The sequence below is a fragment of the Microtus pennsylvanicus genome, chromosome 5 (genome assembly GCF_037038515.1).
Source record: "Microtus pennsylvanicus isolate mMicPen1 chromosome 5, mMicPen1.hap1, whole genome shotgun sequence".
NCBI classification, from domain to species: Eukaryota; Metazoa; Chordata; class Mammalia; order Rodentia; family Cricetidae; genus Microtus; species Microtus pennsylvanicus.
Window position 1 is genome coordinate 55,543,334 of NC_134583.1, and position 21,147 is coordinate 55,564,480.

General features: G+C 36.5%; 1 protein-coding gene across 1 annotated transcript in view; it reads left to right on the forward strand.

Moving 5' to 3' along the window:
* The window catches only part of Pde3b (phosphodiesterase 3B), a 133,516-nt gene that overhangs the window by 91,979 nt on the left and 20,390 nt on the right, over window positions 1-21,147 (forward strand). The window contains exons 4-7 of the mRNA XM_075971953.1: window positions 1,023-1,162; window positions 8,927-9,033; window positions 13,065-13,275; window positions 13,820-13,893. Of these exons, the coding sequence (XP_075828068.1) occupies window positions 1,023-1,162; window positions 8,927-9,033; window positions 13,065-13,275; window positions 13,820-13,893 (532 nt within the window). The remainder of the gene's footprint in view (window positions 1-1,022; window positions 1,163-8,926; window positions 9,034-13,064; window positions 13,276-13,819; window positions 13,894-21,147) is intronic.

A 21,147-nucleotide genomic window follows, 5' to 3' on the forward strand; every position in this document is an offset into this window, starting at 1 on the left:
CACTGTTGTACTTAGAAGTTACAATTTATATGCTAAGAACTATTTGGTATCATTTTCGTAAGTAGAAAACATCAAGGAACTTAGTTCTAGGCTTATGTGACTAGCAAATCATGTCATTAATTTCTTTTCTTTTATAGAGTCCAGGAATTACACTTGTTGAACCAAGAACAAATGACCATTATAATAACATATTATTATTACTTAATGATTTTTACAGATTTAAAACCTTGCCTTCCTTTACTCACTGATAATTAGATATGGAATTACTTTTTTGTTTTACTTAAAAAATCAGATTTATGTTAGACGCTGATACATACAGGATATATTAACTTGATATATATTATGTTTGTTCATAATGCTGTTATCTGTTACTGTATTGTGACGTCTTTACTGATAGTTAAAATAATAAAGCTTTAAAACTAGAAATATTTTACGGATTATGGTAGTCCAGTTACTTATACAGCTTAGAGCTAATCAAGAAAAGATAAAATTCCAGTAAGTTAATTCTGTCAAATTGCACTAGTTATATAGAACCTAGGTAAGGAAAATACAGGATTTTTAAGGTCTTTTGATAATTTCATTTTCTCAGCTCTTAGCATTAGGGTTGAGAAATGTTGAAAAATTAAGCAAGATAGGGACTTAAAAACTATTGATCATCTGGATACCTTTTCTGAAAATATAAAAAAATGGTGGTCAACCTGGGCCCTAACTTTGTCCTCTAAAGTTGATTTTTAGTGTTAGTCTTCCATACCCATTTTTAAGCTCTAAGTTTTTCTTTCTCTTGAAATGATGAGTAAAATGTTAAAAGGTATAGTCATAAGAGTTCGGGAGCTTTTTTTAATAAGGAAAAAATAAATAGAGCAACAATATGGAAAGTGGAAGCAGGAAGTAGAAGTGAAATGTTAGAAGATTTTTAGAGTGAAATTTTGTTTTACCTGTACATATTATATTGATATTTTCATGTGTCCTTATACATAGCATATTAAAGGATGCTAATTTAGCCATCTGGAATTGTTTGACAGGGACTGAGTGGTAGAACCAATTTCCCAGCTGCGCAGCTCAGGAGGAGCTCAGGAGCATCGGCATTGCTGGGTAATGAGCACTGTTCAAAGTGGGACCGCAGCAGTGGCAGAAGGCCTCACCAAGAACTAGGCGCTTCAAGGTAAATTCTGAGAGCCTTTTAAACCAAAAGCATCCATTTTGTTTTGACAACTAAAACTTGGAATAGTTTTAAAATCAAGGAAGAGTTGTTGCAATATTTTTAGGACAACATAGGTAGAAATTCTTAAAGATGGTTACTGTACTGAGACTTTGAACTGGTGTTTCAGTTCTTGTCTCTGTCAAAGAAAAGATGGAAAGATGAGATAAAGCAAAGATTGAAAGTTAATTATAAGGCAGAGAAATAGTACTCAAGGGATGAATTCAGGCATGTTACTAGAGAGTGCACTGTGGAATTTTGGTTAGCTTGATAGGCAAACTTTATTGGAGGGAAGTATAGCTTAAGGTATTGTTCCAAAGAGAGGAAAGATCAGGGAATTCCAGGGATGGCTGGAATTTTTTTTTTTGGGGGGGGAATAGGCCTACTCTTTTTTCTGTTTTTATGTGGGGTTTTCAAATGTAGGGCATGACATCAGATGCATGGTGGGAATAGACCGTTTTGGGTTACCCCTTGTTTTCTTTTAAGCCTGTGTAACCCACTTTAGCAATAATAGTTATAATAAAGAAACTTATTCTTAAAAGGAAGGCAACAGTCTCTCAAAAGTTAGGTCAGCTGGGTGCAGCGAATGCTGGAACCTTATGATGGCTGAATTTTCTTCATGATCTCATATCTCACTTCCATTATGACCTTTAAAATAAACCACTATGCTTCTTTCTTACAAAAAACAAAAACAAAAAACCAAACATGTCTGTATTTAGGCAGTGGTTCTCAGCCTTCCTAATCTGAAACTTTTAATACAGTTTCTCATGTTGTGGCCACCTCCAGTTGTAAAATTATTTTCATTGCTACTTCATAACTGTAATTTTTCTACTCTTATAAATTGTAACTAAATATCTGTGTTTTCTGATGGTCTTAGACGACCCTTGTAAAAGGTCATTCTAATCCACAGAGGGGACACACAGGTTGAGAAACATTTGCTTAGGAATATTAAAATCAATTTAACATGTTGTGTTCCTGGACCCTTCCAGCCTCTTCTGCAGAGGCTCAGACCTAGAGGTCTGCCATATGGGGCGGCATTCAAATATATGGAGGCAGTCACCAATCCATTGTGTAGGGTACCAGGGTAGGTGATTCCACAGTTCCTGACTTGGAAAAGAAGAATATTCCTCAGACTTATTACAGTTGCTCGTGTAAGGCAGCAAGAATGTTCCACACCTGTTCTACCTTAAGCTGAGACTTCTTCATATTATATAATCTCCTAAGAGCTGGCTTGAAATGAAACACTGCTAAATCAGAAATCACAGTTAAAAGATGGTTTGGAAAATACAGGAACTGAAATTTTATGAGTACTAATAAATACCATTTTACCTGGTAACAAAGGATTCAATACTTTATCCTTTGAAAGCCATGAAAGATAGGAATCTCTTGTGTAGGTAGACACTTTTTAGTTACCTGGGTTAGTAGAATTGTAACGAATGGAGATTCCATGTTAAGCTACTATCTTACTGAGCAGGTGTCAAGCTAAACTTTGTTTAAGCTGTGTACAGTTAAACATTTGAAACAGTAGATGACAAGATTAGAGCATAGCTCTTCATATGTTAAAATTTATATTAAGATTCATATGAGAGATACACTCATAATCATAATTCACATTCTTTTGTTGTTCGTTAGTTTGAATTTTATAATATTTGATCAAACTAATTCCTTTCTCATCGAACTTTAATGTTTAGAATAAATTGAATTATGAATAATTTATAGTACAGAAGAATGAGAAACAGTACAAATTTTTGTCGAACTTAAACATGATTTTTTTTGTGTTTTTTGTTTTAAATTAAAGTATGATGTGGGGAAATGGAAATAGGAAATAAAAAGTGAACTGAAGATTAGGTTTTTTGCTATAGGAAGGAATCACAATCTTGGAAATATGTTGGGTTTAAAAAGCAAGAACAAGGAGGCTGGAGAGATGATGGTTCAGAGGTTAAGAGCACTGGCTGCTCTTCCAGATGATCTGAGTTCAATTCCCAGCACCCACATGGTGGCTTACAGCCATCTCTAATGGGATCTGATGTCCTCTTCTGGCATGCAGGCATGCATGCATAGTGTTCATCCATAAAATATAAATAAATAAAATTTTAAAAATGTTTTAAAAAAGAACAGAAATGACTGGTTTTGTTCTACTCCTCACATTTGCATTACATCAATATATTTTCAGTTAAAATGTGTAACATATTGAATTCATTTTTAAAATAGAAATATAGTTTAGAGAAATCTCAGTTAAGAAGTGTTCACGATGTAGGTAGTTTCTCTGGTTTCAGTAAACTTATTCAAACAAACTCATATTTTTCACCAGAGATTTAGAAACTTGACCATAAAAGTAATTGGTGCTGTGTGTGTCTCCTTTAAAGAGATGCACGCCTTAAATTAGGTTAAATATTATTTTTCTTGTATGCAGAAGTCGGAATTTCTCAGTAATAATTTCCAAATGTACTTTACACATAGTTAAAATGAAATAGTGTGTTGGCTAGTATATAAACTTGACACAAACCAAGGTTATCTGGGAAGAGGAACATCAGTTGAGAAAATGCTTCCATTAGGCATTTTAGGCAGACCAATTGAGCATTTTTTTTGATTAGTGATCAGTGTGGCAGGGCCCAGCTCACTGTGGGTGGTGCCACCCCTGGGCTCATTGGTGGTCCTGGGTTCTATGAGAAAGCAGGCTGAACAAACCATGAGGAACAAGTCATTAAGCAACCTTGTAGCCTCTGCCTCCAGCCTGTTGCCTTGAGTTCCTGCCCTGACTTCCATGAGTGATAGTGTGTGACCTAAGAGTTATAAACTGAAATAAACTCTTTCCTCCCCAAGTTGATTTGGTTGTGGTATTTAATCGCAGCAATGAAACCCTAACTAAGCCAGTCAGGAATATGTAAACAGCAACCACCCCATCCATGATATACAAAATAAATTTATGCAGAACAAATATTTTATATCTGTACTGTCTAAATTGTGGCCCTTAGCTACATGTGAATATTGATCATTTGGGCTGTGTCTAGTATGACTAATTGAATTTTAATTAAATATTAGAGAATTTTATTTAAACAAAGTCATGTGATTACCAATGACACTTTTATCTAGAAATCTTTAGGGTTAGTAATACATTGTAAAAGTACACCAGTTCCATTCTGTGCTCTCTAAGCTATGGGAACTAGACTGAAAATTTAAAAACACACAAACACAAATTGAGACAGGCAGACAGACAGGGCCACGGGGCATCCTTGAGACAAGAATGCCAAGAATGCCCACTTTATTGTGCTCAGGGGCAGCTTATATAGGGCTCTGGCCAAGTCCCAGCTTATCAGAATCACCTGCCATCAGAGTCTTGTGCTTAGAGCAGCTGCAGGCTGCTCAGAGCAGAGGAAAACAAGTTTGTTCACAAGAAATTCTGGGTCTTTTGGTCCGCAGTCCAGAACTTATCCCCCTTTTTATATAATTAAACCAGGGTTTTGGATTGGCATGGGCGTGGCACAAATATGATGGCAATAAATTGGAAAATGCCCTAGCAGACATGCTCATTCTATGTATTCAGTGCTGGTACCAGCTATCAGATAGTCACTGCAGGAGGAGGCTGCAGAGGTGACAGTAGCACCACCGGAGGTGATCCCAAAGTCAGCATCAGCTGATTAGCGGCAGTTATAAACACTGACCTTCTGCCTCGGCCTCCTACAGAAAAGCCCACTGCTGGCTGCAAAGTCTTGGGCACTGCTCTCACCACAAACTCCTGGGCGTGCAGAGCCAGGAACCACCATGGCTCCTGGCACCGCCTCTGGCCCTCTCTGCAAGCACTCACAGCAATGGGTTGCCTCCCTCACAAAGCTGTGCTCCAGCCACCACCTTTCCACTTGCAGGGACTCCAGGAAGCAAGCTTGAGCTCAGGAATGGCTGAAGGGACCTGAGCTCCCTGCATGCCTGCATGCCACTTGCCAGGCCCATAGTAGCGGACAGGCTCCCAAGCCCCACTTAAACAATCATTTAGGAAATTTGGGTGTAGTTCTCTAAAATACTTCCTGCTGATTGGGGGTGCTCTATCTTTGGGGGTATTCACAGCAACATTTCAGGGGGTTTTGGTGCATCAAACAACATTAGCCTGGAATGAATCTACAGGTTCTCATCTTTTGTGGAAACAAAAACAGAACCTCTTTTCCAAAGCAACAAATCCTTAGACCCATATTTTAAAGTCAAGATACCTTTCTTAGCAGTTCCCAGAATCAAATGTCTCTCTCCAGTCAAAAAAATTGAACACAATAATATATATAATCTTAAAATCTCTGTACACATTCCATCCTTTCATGGCTTATAATCTGACTGACTATACTCTGTCTCTTTAAACATACATACAAACGCACATACATACCCATCTTTAATCCACCCTCACCATCCCCAAGGGCGATCTCACTGGGGGCCTCTACTTTTAAAACTGCACCAGTTCTGTTCCGCGCTCTCCATGCTATGCGCTACAGGAACTAGGCTGAAAATCTTAAGACACTCAAACACAGACAGAGTCAGAGAGATGGGACCACGGGGACATCCTTGAGACAAGAATGCTAAGGACACTCACTTTATTGTGCTCAGGGGCATGCCCCAGCTCTTGGGATTGTTCACCTGCAGACTCATCAGAACCCACTCCCCTGCCGTCAGAGTCTCCTGCTTAGAACAGCTGCAGGCTGCTCAGAGCAGAGGAAAACAAGTTGTTTAAAAGAAATTTAGAGTCTGGTGGTCTGCAGTCCCCAACAATAGCTCTGTATTCACTCTAATATTGTTTTTGTTGTTGTTGTTTTTCTCTTTTTTTGACTTTTATTTTTTGTTTATTTTTTTTTGTTTATTTTTTTCAGTTGTTGAAAAAAAATTTCCGCCTCCTCCCCATTTTCCATTTCCCTCCCCCTCCTCCCACACATTGCCCCCTCCACCCACTCCCCTCCCCCTCCCCCCTCTCCTCCCTCTCTCCCCTCCCCCCCACTCCATTCCCCCTCCCTCTCGAGAATGAAGAGCAGTCCAGATTCCCTGCCCTGCGGGAAACCTAGGATGAAAGAGAACTATAACAATATTAGAGTGAAGACCTTGGACTCTAATATTGTTATAGTTCTCTTTCATCCTAGGTTTTTGGGTCTTAATTTGAATTCAGCTCTATGTGTGATTATAACTTCCCTGTCTAGGAATTTACATGATTATAGTTGTAAGCCTCTCTGGATATAACTGAAGCCAGACCTCTCATTCCTCAGCTGTCACTTTTAAAAATCTGTTATCATTGTTTGGCCTTTATTTATTTTTTTTTGAACAATTCTATCTTCTCCTTCCTGGCTTACAAAATTAATTTACCTAGAATACTTGGTGTTACTTTTGTACCCTCCACCTCATTCCACAGATAGGAGATAAATCTATTGGTGTAATGTTGCTCTCTATTTCATCTTCTCCTTTATCATAGTTTTGCTACAGCTCTCTTGGGCTATTGAATTAGCCTCTCATAGACGATTTTCATGTCCTTCATCAATTGTTCCATCTTCCTTAAGCAAAGTTTTGATTATATGGCTTTCTAATCATTAAGTCTTGGGATCACTTACTGATACCTACAGAATGAGTCTTAAACTCGTAGTCTGGAAGTTGAAAGTCTGTTGTTACCTTATGACAGATCTGCAGCCTTACTTGGAAAAGATGGATCTCCATGGAGCAGTCTTTTAACAAGGTTAACTCTTGGACTGAAAAACAGAAAAGAAACAACAAAAATGTTGCTGATTAAAAAAAAAAGAGCATTGAAAATAATATAATCTCTCTACATAAAAACAATAAGCATACAACTTTTTTAGACTTACTGAAGGTTTCTAATAACCATTTAATTTCCAGATATCTCAGTCATCAAAAAAATCCAGTCATCTGAGAAAGCAATTTTGTTCATTAAAGAAAAGCAATTGGTTTAGCTTGTGAATTTCCTTCACATCTATTTTTTTTCCTGTTTTATGAAACTTTTTGCTTTCTAGCCATTCTCACCCATTAGTACTGAAGTCTTTCAATTACATCAAAATGTTTGTTACACTAGCTCTGATCTTTAAAGGCAGATGACTGCTTAACAATTTCCCTATAGGAGTATGACATCCATGTTAGATTATGATGTTGACTTTGTGAAGAAAAATACTCAAAATTTCAGAGTAGACAAGATATGTTATTTTGCTAATAACCTAAAGAGTTTATTACTTATTTGCCCTCCAAAGTCATTTGAACATTTTTATCAGTTATTGTGCCGGTTCTGAGAAAGACACAGGCCCAAAAGGAATTCCTCACAAATCAGTGAGAGAAATCCTAGGGTCTGGGGAATGGCTCAGTGAATAAATGCTTGCTATACACGCGTAAAGGCCTGAATTTGGATATCTAGCACCTATATAAATGCTGGATTGGCCGATTCAGAAGGACAAAGTGTTCCTGGATCATGCTGGTTAGCTAGACTAGCCCTATCAGCAAGCTCTGGGCTTAATTGTAAGACTGAGTGAAGTTGAGAACAATCAGTGATGATTCCTTATGTCAGTCTCAAGCCTTCTCATGCGTGCTTATACACATGCATGTGTATCTGCCTGTGAACACACACATGTGCTTATACACTTATGAACATGCATACACAAATGCCCTCATACTACATAAACATTCAAAATATCTCTAAGTATTAAAATTATGAACAATATGGGACCTTTTGTGATAGAAATATGAATAAATACCTCTGAGTTCAAAATTAGCTCTTTGTTGAGTAAATAGAGTTTGAAAGAGCTGGAAGGATGGAAGGAGCTAGTGACGGGCTTATTGAGAGCTGCGCCTACAACACTAAAATGGAAAGAAAGTAGACAGAGAATGTAGTCCTGAGGCCTGTTTAATTACTGTGAAGAGTTAGGCATACTTAGAATTAAGAAGAAAAATACCTGCTAAATAAATGTCTAACAGGAGTGGCATTCCTTGTCATTGAGGTCACATCTGGAGTCAGCCAATATAAAAAAGTAGGCCAGTAAATATATAAAGAAGGAAGATGCAGCATTTATGTGTTTCAGATACTTTGAAAAACATATTATATATTGGGTTTTATTTATTATCTTAGTGTACTGTGATTAACTATGGATAGTTTATTATCCATATTTAATTTCTTAGTGAAAACCCTAGAATCTATAGTAAATATTTCAGTTCTGTAAAATGACTGGGATAATGGTAGCGTCTGTAAGATATGGGAACGGAAAATAAGGGAAAACTTAACTTTAGACCAGTGGTTCTCAGTGTGGGCCCTGGCTCATCAAGCCTGCATCATCTAAAACCTTGTTAGAAAACCATAATGCCTGCCCTTACTTGACCTGCCCAACACTTACCAAATTGGAAAATGTAGGGATGAGACCAGAGTCTGTTTCAAGAAAACTTCCAGGTGGTAACTTACTTTAGGAATGATCAATAAACTACACCTGTTGGGCTTAATCTGTTACATAGTCTGTTTTGAGGAAACTCACCCATGCCAGTTTATACTGTTTGTGGGTGCTTCTTTGCTACTGTGGCAGAACTTAGGAGTTGCGTTAGAGACATTATGAAATGAAAAGTCAGAAGCATTTATTCTTTTTCCCTTTTAATAGAAAGAGCTTTAGAAGTCTTATGTCTGAATGTATAAGTACAAACTGGCTAATAGGTTTATCAAGAGAAAAAAGAAAAAAAAGGAATTTTTATGATCTAAAAATTCTTATTTTTTCCTTTTATTAGTCATGGGTGCCACCTGAATGGGCCTTTCAGTTCAAGTCTCCTGACAGCTCCAAAGCCAAGGTCCTCGTCTGTGTCGCTGACTCACCATGTGGGTCTGAGAAGAGCTGGTAAGAAATAATCTTTTTTTCTTTTAAATGCATTTTTAAGAGGCAAGATGTTGCTATTGTACAGACTGGCTTTGATCCCTTTGTGTCAAGGGCTTTTTCTACCACAGCCTTTCAAGTATTTGGAACTATAGGTGTACATTACGTTGCTGACTTACAAATGATTCTTTATAAATATACCTGAGAATCCTCTAAGCATATGGTAATATAAATTCTTACCATTTCACACATTTTAATTTGAATATCATATAATGTGTTGACATGGTTAAGCTGTTTGTGCTGGTTACTATATTTGTCCATTTGTTAGTTCACTCAGCACATTTTGGACATCTATGTACTGTATACTTTTGATATGCATTCAGATAGAAAATAAGGAACTATTGTACCGACCTGAAAAAGTTACAGATCCAGACAAAAAGGAATTTTTTTCAGGAGAGTGTATTGATTTTGTAAAATTGTGGTAAAAATATTTAGTACTAGAGTAGAAAAATCCCTGATTATCCCCTGCCAAATCACTCTAACATAGTAATTTTCAACCTTTCTAATGTTGTGATCCTTTAGTGTAGTTTTCCATGGTGGTGACCCCCAAACATAAAATTTTGTTACCACTTCATAACTGTAATTTTGCTATTGTTATGAATTGTAATATAAATATCTGATATGCTGCCCCCTAAGTGTTGGGGCGGGGAGGAGTCATGACCCATAGGTTGAGAACCACTGTTCTAACAGGATAGCTCTTAAACTAAGGATGAATGGGATGGGGAAATATCTCAGTAAGGAACTTAGTTAAGTCGTCAGGTGATTGTACACTGAAAAGGCAGGAGAAGCTTTGGGGCTCACTGGCTATCCAGGCTAGCCCCAGGTCAGTGACACAACCTGCCTGTATAAAGGAAAAAATCAAAAGGCTGGGCAGTTGCTGAAGAACAATACAAGAGGTTGGTTGTTTTGGCCTCCATATGCAGAGGCACACACACACACACACACACACACACACACACACACACACACACACACATTCGGATTCACATACATACATAAACATATCACATATAAACACATACATATCACATATGCACACACATGCACATACAGAGAAATACATGCATAGATAACATAAATAAATAAAAATAGTACAGATTAGAAAATTTTTCATAACTCCCTGGATGAAAGATATTTTAAAAATACAAGATAGTGGGGGATGGAGCAATGGCTTAGCAGTTAAAAACAGTAGCTGCTCTTGCTGGAAACCTGGGTTAGATTCCTAGCACCCACATGACAACTCAGAGCCATCTGTAACTTCTACTCCAGGGCATTTGATAACCCTCTTCTGACTTTCATGAGCAAGAGGTACACAAATAGTATATAGACATATATGCAAGTAAAACATCTGCAAGCACAAAATAAAATCTTAAACATTAAAAATTACTATATAGTAATAATGAAAACTTTTCAGTATTCTTATATAACAAAACTCTTTAATGCATGTTAAAATATAAATGTGAAGAGGCAGTAAAATATTACCGATAATCAAGAGATATAGGCACCAGAAACAGGAGATTTACATATGATACTGGATTTAACAATATTAAAAGTAACAATGATTGTTTCAAAGTAAAAGCCAAAATATATAGCTATTTCAGACAGAGAATTGGGATGCACAGGACTCAGTGGAACATCTAGAGCTGCATAACGCCCTGTCTTAAGTGAAAAGTTCTTGAGGACTTGCAACAGAAAGCAAAAGCCCTGCCCCTGAAAACAGAGATTAAAAGATGTTGAAACTGAATTACAGAGAAGGACCAAATGTGTAAAATGGGAACACCTTAAAAGTTCTAAATATATGTGTAAATAACATTACATAGGAAAGGACAGTATAAAACAGTCTTCTAAATTTCAAAGAGAAAGAGGAAATTCCCCCAGAGGAATCAGGAAAAGATTATTTTCAAGGGAAAACACTAACACAATGACTTCAACAGAGACTCTAGAAGCCAAAAAAATTTTGAAACAGTAAATAATAATAATAATAATCTCCAATGTTGACCTCTTTATCTAGAGCAGTAACTATTGAGAGTTACTTGTACAGAAATTGCTATCCACTGTTCTTAGCACACACATGTGCAGACGATGGCTGTATGTGAATGTGTTTGTGATATCAGTACAGCTAGAGAAACGTGTTTTATCTGTTCAGGAAGGAAGCTAGAAAGCAGTTTTTCCTATATACCAAGGCTGAATGAATTTGTTGCTCACAAACCTCACTGAAATTCTGCAAAGTTTCTTAGATAGGATGAAAATAATTTACATCCAAATATGGAACTCCATAAATAAATGAAAAGCACCCTTTAGCCCAAGTAGGCAAGTATAAGGAAATCATTAATAAGTAACAATAAGTTCTTCATAGCATTTTATAATGTATGTATAATAATAGCAGAAAAGGGTACAGAGTGGGTAAATAGATGTAAACGTGTAGGCTCCTGGACTAGACTGAAACAAGGAAAAGAATTATGACTGCACACACACTAACACTTCACAGATCCATATAAGAGAGAAAAGCTAGCGTTGGTGGTAGAGAGGTGTGATTTTAAAAACTGAACAATCCAAAGAATTCAGAAAAATAGGAATTGTGAAAAATGAGTTTCAAAATAGGTTAAAGACTTAAACAGGAAAACTTTCATTTAAAAAGGGGGGAAGTAAATGGAGTTTTGTGAAAACGGAAAAAAAGGAGAACGTACAATTTTAGTGATTAAAACTTATTACAAAGTAGTGGTAATTAAGAGAGTATGTTATTGACATAAATAGAGTTCAGTTTTGGGAAATAGAATTTAGAAATAAACCTTTACATTTATAGTCAGATTATTTTCAACAGAGATGCCAAGATGACAGGAATAGAATGAAGTATTTTCATTTCTGATGCTGCTTGAAGTGGTTATGTATATGCAAAGGAATGAATTTAGAGCCCTGCTTTCTCAAAAACTATCTCAAGTTGTGTTAAAGAACTTTTATGATATGCTACCACTGTTGGAGAAAAGGAACCCATAGTTATATAATAGGGATGAAAATTGCCATAGCTAGTCTGGAAACCTCAAAATTTATAGCTAGAAACATGTGAGCAGGAGTTCTTCTAAAGATAACCCAAAAGGAAATGGGTCTGTTGTGGTTGTGCCTGTGCTTCCATGTCCATTACCGCATTATTAACAAGAACCAAGCTACGCAAACAGCCTAATGTCAATGAGTGCATTAATACTTAAAGACGTGTGATAGTCACCATATACCTGTTTCATTGGATCTTTAATTCCCACCAAAGTATTAGCTCTGTGCACCTCTCCTCAGGTAAACCTTCATCACTTCAACTCAATGAGTTCACCAAAGATTCTGCCAATAATTTGAGAGACATGCTACTTGGTCCTGAAGGATTTTTCCTCTTCATTTTATTTGTGTTATTATCTTTACTGTGTTCTAGGCTGACTGAGTTACAGAGATGTTAACGTTTTTTCTCCATTGTGAAACTCAACACAACACCTATGTTTGCTGGATGAGCTGGAGCTTCTAGTTTTTATCTTTTAAAGGGGCCTGTTGTTGTGCTAGTATAATTTCATCAACTTGCTTAATGTTGTTAAGAATTTTAGTTATTCAATATTAAATGTTATAAGTTAGAAAAAATATCTAATATTTTGTCATGTGGACAATCAACCTTTTTTTTTTTCTTGAAATCACTGGCCTTTCACAAAATGTAAAGATCAAGACCTATTTGTACTTGAAAAATTTGTGCTGCACAGCGCACATATTTAAAGGAATTCTCAGTATTCATGTGTTCTTATGCCAGAGGCTGATAACTACTTATTGCTTAGTAGTAATTGGTGATTTCAAATACAACACCTCTCCTTAAATTCTTAGACTGCCTCAAAGCCCAGCATAGGTAGAAATGTATTATTTAATTGAAATTTTTTTCTTTTAGCAGGCAAATGCTATTTATGAAAACTCAGAACACACATAGTAAATAAATACATAATTATTTATATGTCCTCTTTCTTAATTTTTAGGTGCTTTGCCTTGCCTGAGTCTTGTGAATTCTCCAAGCCATGTACCAGTGTCTGCTGGATCTCTAACTAATCGATCACCCATAGACTTTCCTGACACTGCTGATTTCCTTACAAAGCCAAGTATTATTTTGCAGAGATCATTGAGCAGTGTACCCAATGCAACAGATATCTACCAGTACCTTAGAAACCCTGAAAGCAGTCTGTGTAGCAGGTAAGTCCCCTGCCTCCTTATTTCTGTTTCAGTGTATAGGTTCTCTTGAAAGGTATTGGCTGTTTCTTGATTCTGTATTATAAATGAAGGGTGGATTAAGACTGTATCCCTTATATTTAACCTAGTAAATTTTTAGTATGATTAAATATTTTTCTCAGTTCAGTGCTATTAGGTTCCAGATAAATAATCTCCTTCAATGGTGAAACTGGTTATATTCTATTCCTTATAACATTTTAGTAAACAGAGTTATTTGATATACATTACTTGGTGCTTATTTTGCAGTCCTTTGTTGATTTGGTGTTCTTATTTTGTCTCCAATAGAGATGCAGGTTTTATCTTAAACCCTAATGTTGATTTTCAAAAGCTTATTTCCTTTAACAACACAAAGTAACTTCCTAGAATAAAATCATTCAGGTTTATGCACAGATTAGTATATTAGGGTATGTTACAGTTGGGATCTTATTTAAAAAGTAGGCAATCCACTAATTATATTCAGATAAAAATCTTTATTTATCGTATACATTTATCTATTTTATTCTATAAGCTGTGGACATCAAATATTCAAATATGTTTCAACATGTGAACCCGAAGGTACAGACCGCCACAATGGAAAATCAGGTGAGATTGCATCAATCATATGTATTTGAGTTCAAGGATACAGTGGTTTTTAACTTTCACGTACCTAGTTTTACGTTTCTGGATTTTTGTTTTTCATGGTGCTGGGGATGAAACTCAGAGAGTCGCATTGTGCTGAGTGAATACTCAACACTGAGCACATCCCAGGTCACATTTCTCCATCTGCACAGTGGAGAAAAATACAGCATTTTTACTTATTCTTCAGGAACTCCTAAGAATGACAGTGGACAGATAGCGGGCACAATTTGAAGAGTAAGAAATGTGTTGTATAGATGAATATAGTCTTTGTTTATGGCTAGTGAAATTAGTAATGTTGAAACTTGCACTACAGAGTTGATGTTTTCTTGAAAGGGATTACATACCTTCAGACAAGAATGCAGTTGATGAAATTTTATCTTTTAAAAAAATTATCATCATAGAAGGTATGAACTCTAGAAGGCTATATACCCGTGGCAAAAGGCATCAAAATGAAATAGGCTCTTATCAATTCCTTCTGGACTATAAAGTACATTTTTTGTTTGTTTTGTTTTTGTGTGTGTGTTTTATTTTTTTCCAGACAGGACTTTGCTGTAGCTTGGAGCCTGTCCTGGTACTCGCTCTGTAGACCAGGCTGGCCTCAAACTCACAGAGATACCTGCCTCTGCCTCTGCCTCTGCCTCTCGAGTGCTGTGATTAAAGGCATGTACCACCATATATAAAAATATATTTTTAAAGTATATGACTCAACAATTTTTAAATTATTTGTTTATTTAATTTAAATTTTAAAAGGTTGTTTAGAAGCAAAAGTGAACTGTGACTAATCCTTCATACAGTCTCACAAAAGCAGAGGTAAAACCTCCCAGCTTACTCTTAGACTTATATTACTTGAACATCACATCCGCACAGAATCATTACAATAGGCAATGAAGTATAATCTCTTATGTACATAGACATAAAAATTCTTAACAAAATTCTATCAGACTAAATTTAGCAATGTAAAAATGCCCCCCCATGGTCAATTGGTACTTCAAAAATGCAAGAATCATGGGATAGCCAAGGGTTAGTCATATACACCAAAGTATTGAAGTATAGAGGAGCAAAAGAATCATACGATGTACTCAAGAGATAGAGAAAAAGAAAAATTAAAAACTTTTTGTGGTTAAAACAAAGCTTGTAATAACTAAGCAATTCCTTAGGTTGATAAAAGGTATATTTACACGTAACACCCTTAATGAAAAAGAGGTAGTTAATATTATTTTTAAAATTTTTATTACATTTATTTTTTATGTTGCTGAAGCTTGAACCAAGAGCCCTGTGAACACTTGGCAAGGGCTTTTCCACTATGCTACATCTCCAGCTCTCTTAACTTTTAGTGTGTGTGTGTTGTGTGTGAGTAAGTATGTGTATAAAGCACATATGTGAAGGTCAGAGACAACTTTTACTAATAGGATCTTAAACTCAGGTCATCAGGCTTAGCAGCAAGCACCTTTATCTACTGAGACATCTTGTTGACCCAGTGAACATTTTTCTTTTTATATTTCTTAATACTGTTTTTATAGTATTAACAATATATAACAATAATATTTTGTTATTTAAATATATATATGGAATGCAAGTGCCCATAGAGGCCAAAAGTATTTGTTAGAGTTACAAGTTGTCGTGAGCCTCCTAAATGACTGTGCTAGGAACTACAAGAACAGTATGCTAACCCAAAATTGTTCTTACTGGAGAAACACTGTTGTTTTCCAGCTCATTAACAACTGAGGAGAATGTTTGTTCTTTACAGTTCTGTTCAGCAGTATACTAATGGTTTAGTAAGAGAAATGAGAAAGAAAAATAAATGAAGGCATCCATAATCTAAAGGAATATCTAATCATATCATTATCTAGATCATTATCTATGAATTATCTATCATGATCTATCTAATAGGACATTCTCTATCATGATCTATTCATAGATCGGTCTTTTCATTAGAAACTGTAACACACGCACACACACTCTGCCCCCTTCTAAAACTGCTAGAATCAAACAAGTTTAATTCAACTCTCCGTCTTCAGGTTAGAAACAAACTGTTAGAAAAAAAACTGAAGCTAAGAAAATATTTCATTCAAAGTAGTATCAAAAAGAATAAGGTAGCTAGAATAATCTAACAGGACAAGTAAAAGAAAATTCATACACCAAAAATTATGAAACATTGCTGAGACAATACCTAAGCAGATAGATATTTCATAGGATTTGAAAACTCAGTAGTATCAAAATGACAACTCTCCCAAATGGATTAAAAACCAATTTAATACAATCTTTATAAAATTTCAACCAATTTTTATTTTAAGGAGTGGAAATTGAAAAGTAAGATGTTAAAGCTTATGTAGAAGTACATATGGCCTACAGTAGAAAATGTGAACTTGAGATGTTTGATGTAGGCACAGAGATGAAGTTCCTGGGTTGGTGGAATAGAACTGAGGATCCAGGGGAAGAGTCTTGCATTAATAGTCAACTAATTTTGACAGGTAAGCCAGCACTGTCGAGAAAGGAAAGGATGACTTTGTCAACAGTTAGTGCCGGGATATCCACTGGCCAGGAAAGGAACTTGAACTCTTTACTACATGCTTAAAAAGTAACTTAAATCACTGTGTAAAAAACCATGAGGGACATTTTGGAGATGACGAGACTGTTCTAAAAGTGGATTATCATGATAATTGTGTAACCTTACATTTACTCAGAATGTTTAGTTGTATACTTAGGGTACAGGCTAAAATTTCTTTTGTTTTCCCAAAATTCAGATACTAAAACACTGACCCTCAATGTGATTAGAGTTTGGAAGGTAATCAGATTATGAAGGTGGAGCTCTCAGAAGTAAGATTATTTCTCTTAAAAGGGGCTCACTAGAACTTGGTGGCTTTCTTTTCTACTGTGTGAGAAACTGCCATTCTAACACCTGAGAGAACTTTCTCAGAACTCCCTCCACTGCATTGGGACTCGGCCCTACTTCTTGGCCTCGCCCTGTAAGAGACTGTTGTTTATAAGCCACCCAACGTAAGGCATTCTGCTCTGGTGTCTCCCACTGACATGGTAGATTTTAATTGCATATTATTCCACTTATACAGCTTTTTAGGATATATATACACAATACACACATATACATATGTATATAAAGTATATATGATATATATGATACACACACCTATACACACACACTTTTTAAAAACTACTTCTCCTAGTTCTCTGGAATGATGAGTCTCAGTGGGCAGATTCTCACATGTGTACTTTCAATGTGAGTGCAGTAAGAGTTGGCCAGGATAGCAGTATTACTGTGCTGAATATTTTTTATTTCTTGTTTAAGATGATAATCAGGCTTCCAGATGTTCATGAATTTCACATTCCACCTATATAGTCATTTCTGTTTCCCACCAGAGCATAGGGTGGTTTATGCTCTAGAAACTCAACTGAAAACATTTCTTCTAACTTGAACTTCCAGTGACTAAATATTTCATGGTATAAATTCTAATTATAAATGTTCTCTGAAATTAGAGGACTTTAATTTTATATCCGAGTACTTTGGAATTTTTAAAAATTATTTTTTTCATTTATTAAAAATATACTTTCTAAATATCAAATAATGTACTCTGATTACAGTTTTCCCTTCCTCTACTCTTTCCTGTTCCTCCTTCCCTCCCCTCCCTTCCCGTCCAGATCCACTCCTTTTCTGTCTCTTATTAGAGAACGAATAGGCTTCGAGATAATAACATAACAAATGAAACATAATATATGATAAGAGATAATAAAATAACAAATGTAACATAATATATGATAAGACAAAAACTAACATTTGGATTTGGACAAGACAAACAAATAGAAAAAGAGCCCAAGATAAGATATAAGAATCAGAGACCCATTCCTTAGCACACTTAAGAATTCTATAACAATTCTAAACTGGAAGTCATAATATATATGCAGAGGCCCCAGAAGGCCAGTGCAGACACATGCACATCCTATCCATGATGCCTTAGTCTGTGAGTTCATATGAACTTTGATCATGTTGATTTTAGAGGGCTTTGTTTTCTTGTGTAGTCCTTCCCCTCTTTCTGCTTTCTTTTACATGGGATTCCCCAAGGCCTGAGGGGAGTGATTAGATGGAGGTGTCCATTTTGGGATGAGCTTTCCAAGGTCTCTTCCTTTCTGAATAATGTCTGACTGTAGGTCTTTGTATTTATTCCAGTCTGTTGCAGGGGAAGCTTCTATGGTGATGGTTGAGCAAGGCACTTGTCTTTGTATATATCAGAATGTCATTAGGAGTCATTTTATTGCTACATTAAAAAAATAGAACCAGTACTAGTTGGTTTTATCCTAAGTTCTTAGGCTATCTAGTTTCTGGTTCTTGGTTACCCAAGCACGTTGGGTATGGGTTCCATCTGATGGAGTGGGCCTTAAGTCAAATTAGATATTGGTTGGTTATTTCTACAAGCCTTGTGACCCATTGCCATAGAATATCTTGCAGGAGGACACTATTGTCCATCCAGTAGTTTGTGGCTGGGTTGTGTTTACATTTCTCTTCTGGTAGCATGCAGAGTACCTGCCTGTACCAGAAATTGTAGGCATAGAAGTAAAGGGCCTATGAATGCAATGGCATTCAATTCATGTTCAATGACAATGAGTTGTATAGGTGTTGTCATCAGCACCAAGGCCTTGCTTTACGTTTATGGAGAGCAAACCCATATAGTCTTGGCCTGGGTTGTTTGGAGGTTCCCATGAGACTCCTTTGGCCAACCACTCAATGAGATGTAACCTAATCCTGGTACTGGAAGCTTCATTTGATATCAGGAGATGACCAGTTAGGGCTTTTTGTTTCCCCCATTATTTGGCAATTTTATTTAGATCACCTTCAAATATGTATATATTTTAGGAAGCTTCTACTGTATTTGGTTTCCATACTACCCCTCAAATGGCCCTTAATTTTAAGTGTTTTCTTCCTCCCTCCCTCATCTACATCATCCACCCACTTCTCTCTTCCTGTTCCCAATGTGCTTCTCCTGTTTCTCCCCGTATCCATCTATAACTATGTCCCTTTCCTAGTGAGATCTATCTGCATCCCTTAGACCCTTATTCTATACCTAACCTCTATGGATCTGTAGATTATAGCTTCGTTATCACTGACATACAACTAATATCAACATAGAAGTGAATATATTCTATTTTTGTCTTTCTAGGTCTAGGGTACCTCACTCAGTATGATTTTTTTCCTACTTCCATACATTTACATGAAAAAAATCATGATTTCATGGAATATTGATCAGATTTACAGCACTAGACAGCCCTCTCATGGAGGGGGTTTTAAATGCGATCAGAAATGATTATTTGTTCACCATAAGTCATAACACTATTCCAGCAGTGCATCTTGCCTGGTGGGTTGTTATTGTAGTTTATGGAGTTCACAGCTGGGTTAGACCCCTGATAACTTTTCTCCTCCAGCAGCCTACATCACACCTTCTGTCCAGCAGGGAAGAAGTTTCCAGCTCAGTTCCAAGATGAGTATTTCAGCAGTAGGGTTTTGCATTTAAAAAGCAACAGTTTGAATCCAACTTGTGGAGTATCATTGTAGCTACTGCCCTCATTTACCAAGAATATTATAGACCCCTTTACTATACTCTTGCCAGCACTGCAGGTATTCTGTAGTTGACTTGATAACTGAGGTGGGTACTAGGTGTCAAACAGTGGGAGCCATATAGCCTGGATACACTGGATGAAGAAGTGGTTCTGGTCCTAGGCAGGCTGGAAGAGGACAGTAAGGTATCAGCACCTTCTTCAGACATGTACACAGTTTGAGTTGCATGACTTGTATAGACTTTTCCATGTAGCATTTTGAGCCATGATTGACCATGGGTGACTGAAGTTGGAAAATGAGGCTTCAGATAAAGAGACACTAATGAATTCTAAATTTTACTTTTAAAATAAATGTGTTTTATTTGGAAAAGTAGTATTTTACAAACAATAGTATTTTCCGATCCTAAATTAATGAGTTTGCTATTCAGTATGTTAGGCACAGAATTCACTAGTTTTTAAATCGCTTACTATGTTTAACATCTGACATCGGGTTAGTTACTATCAACATTTATAGGGAACTTGACATTAAGTTTAAGTATAAACATCAGGCTTTAAAACTCCTTCTAAAGTTTAACTTCATGAGTATTTTTTAAACTTTTTCCCCCCTCTATGAGATATAGTATCTCTCTAAATTGCCCATCTTGGCCTCAGCTTAGTGACCAGCCTTTCTGTTAGCCGGGCTCAATGAGGGCACTTCAGAACTCTGAAAAGCCAGCATCCTGGCTTATGCCTATAACTCTAGCACTTGGAAGAGTGAAACATGAGGCTTGCTGTGAGTTCAAGGCCCAGCTAGAGCTACATATTAACAATTTTAGGCCAGCTGGTGCTACGTGAGACATACACACCCAACACACAAACAAACAGAAAATCTAGTTTCACTTTTAAAACAACCAGGCCTATAGTGTGGATGAGGTGAGGAATTGCTAACTGAGGTGAGACTGGGTAGTTTAGTGAGATGCCATCTTAGTAAATAAATAGAACAAAAGATTTACAGTCCTGTGTATTGAAGAACACACAGATCGGGAGTTTAAAGCTCGATGAATTTTTATACATTGTGTAATGTGTACCCAGATTTAGAAACTAAATGTTATCTTAAAATTTCCCTTTATGCACCCTTGAAGCTGTACCCCCTAAGGTAACGATTTCCCTGTCTTTCAGTGCTCATGTGTACCACTCATGCATATCATTAATTTTTTTTAAAGAATTTATTGTGTGTTTGTGAATAATGACAGGTTGGGGGTAGGGAGACCTTCATATCATGGTGTGCATGTGGGGATCAGACTGCTTTGTGGAGTCAGTTCTCTCTTTCCACCTTCATCTGGGTTCCAGGATTGAACTCAGATTGCCAGGCTGTGTCACAGTCCCCTTGACTGGCATTGCCATCTCTCTGGCCCAAATACCAGTTTTGAGACTTTTAAAAAGAGCATCTCATAAGGAGAATAACAGGGTATGGACTTTCCTCCTGCCTTTCTTCATTGATCATTTTATGTTTAAGAATTCACTCGCATTGTATATAATTGCATTTATTCTTGTTACTTACTAGTATGTGAGTTTACCACAGGAAAATTACCCATTAACAGTATATAAATACTGGTTATCTACTGGAGTTACTCTGCTTTTCCACGGAACTTGAGAAAAATAATATTATTATTAATC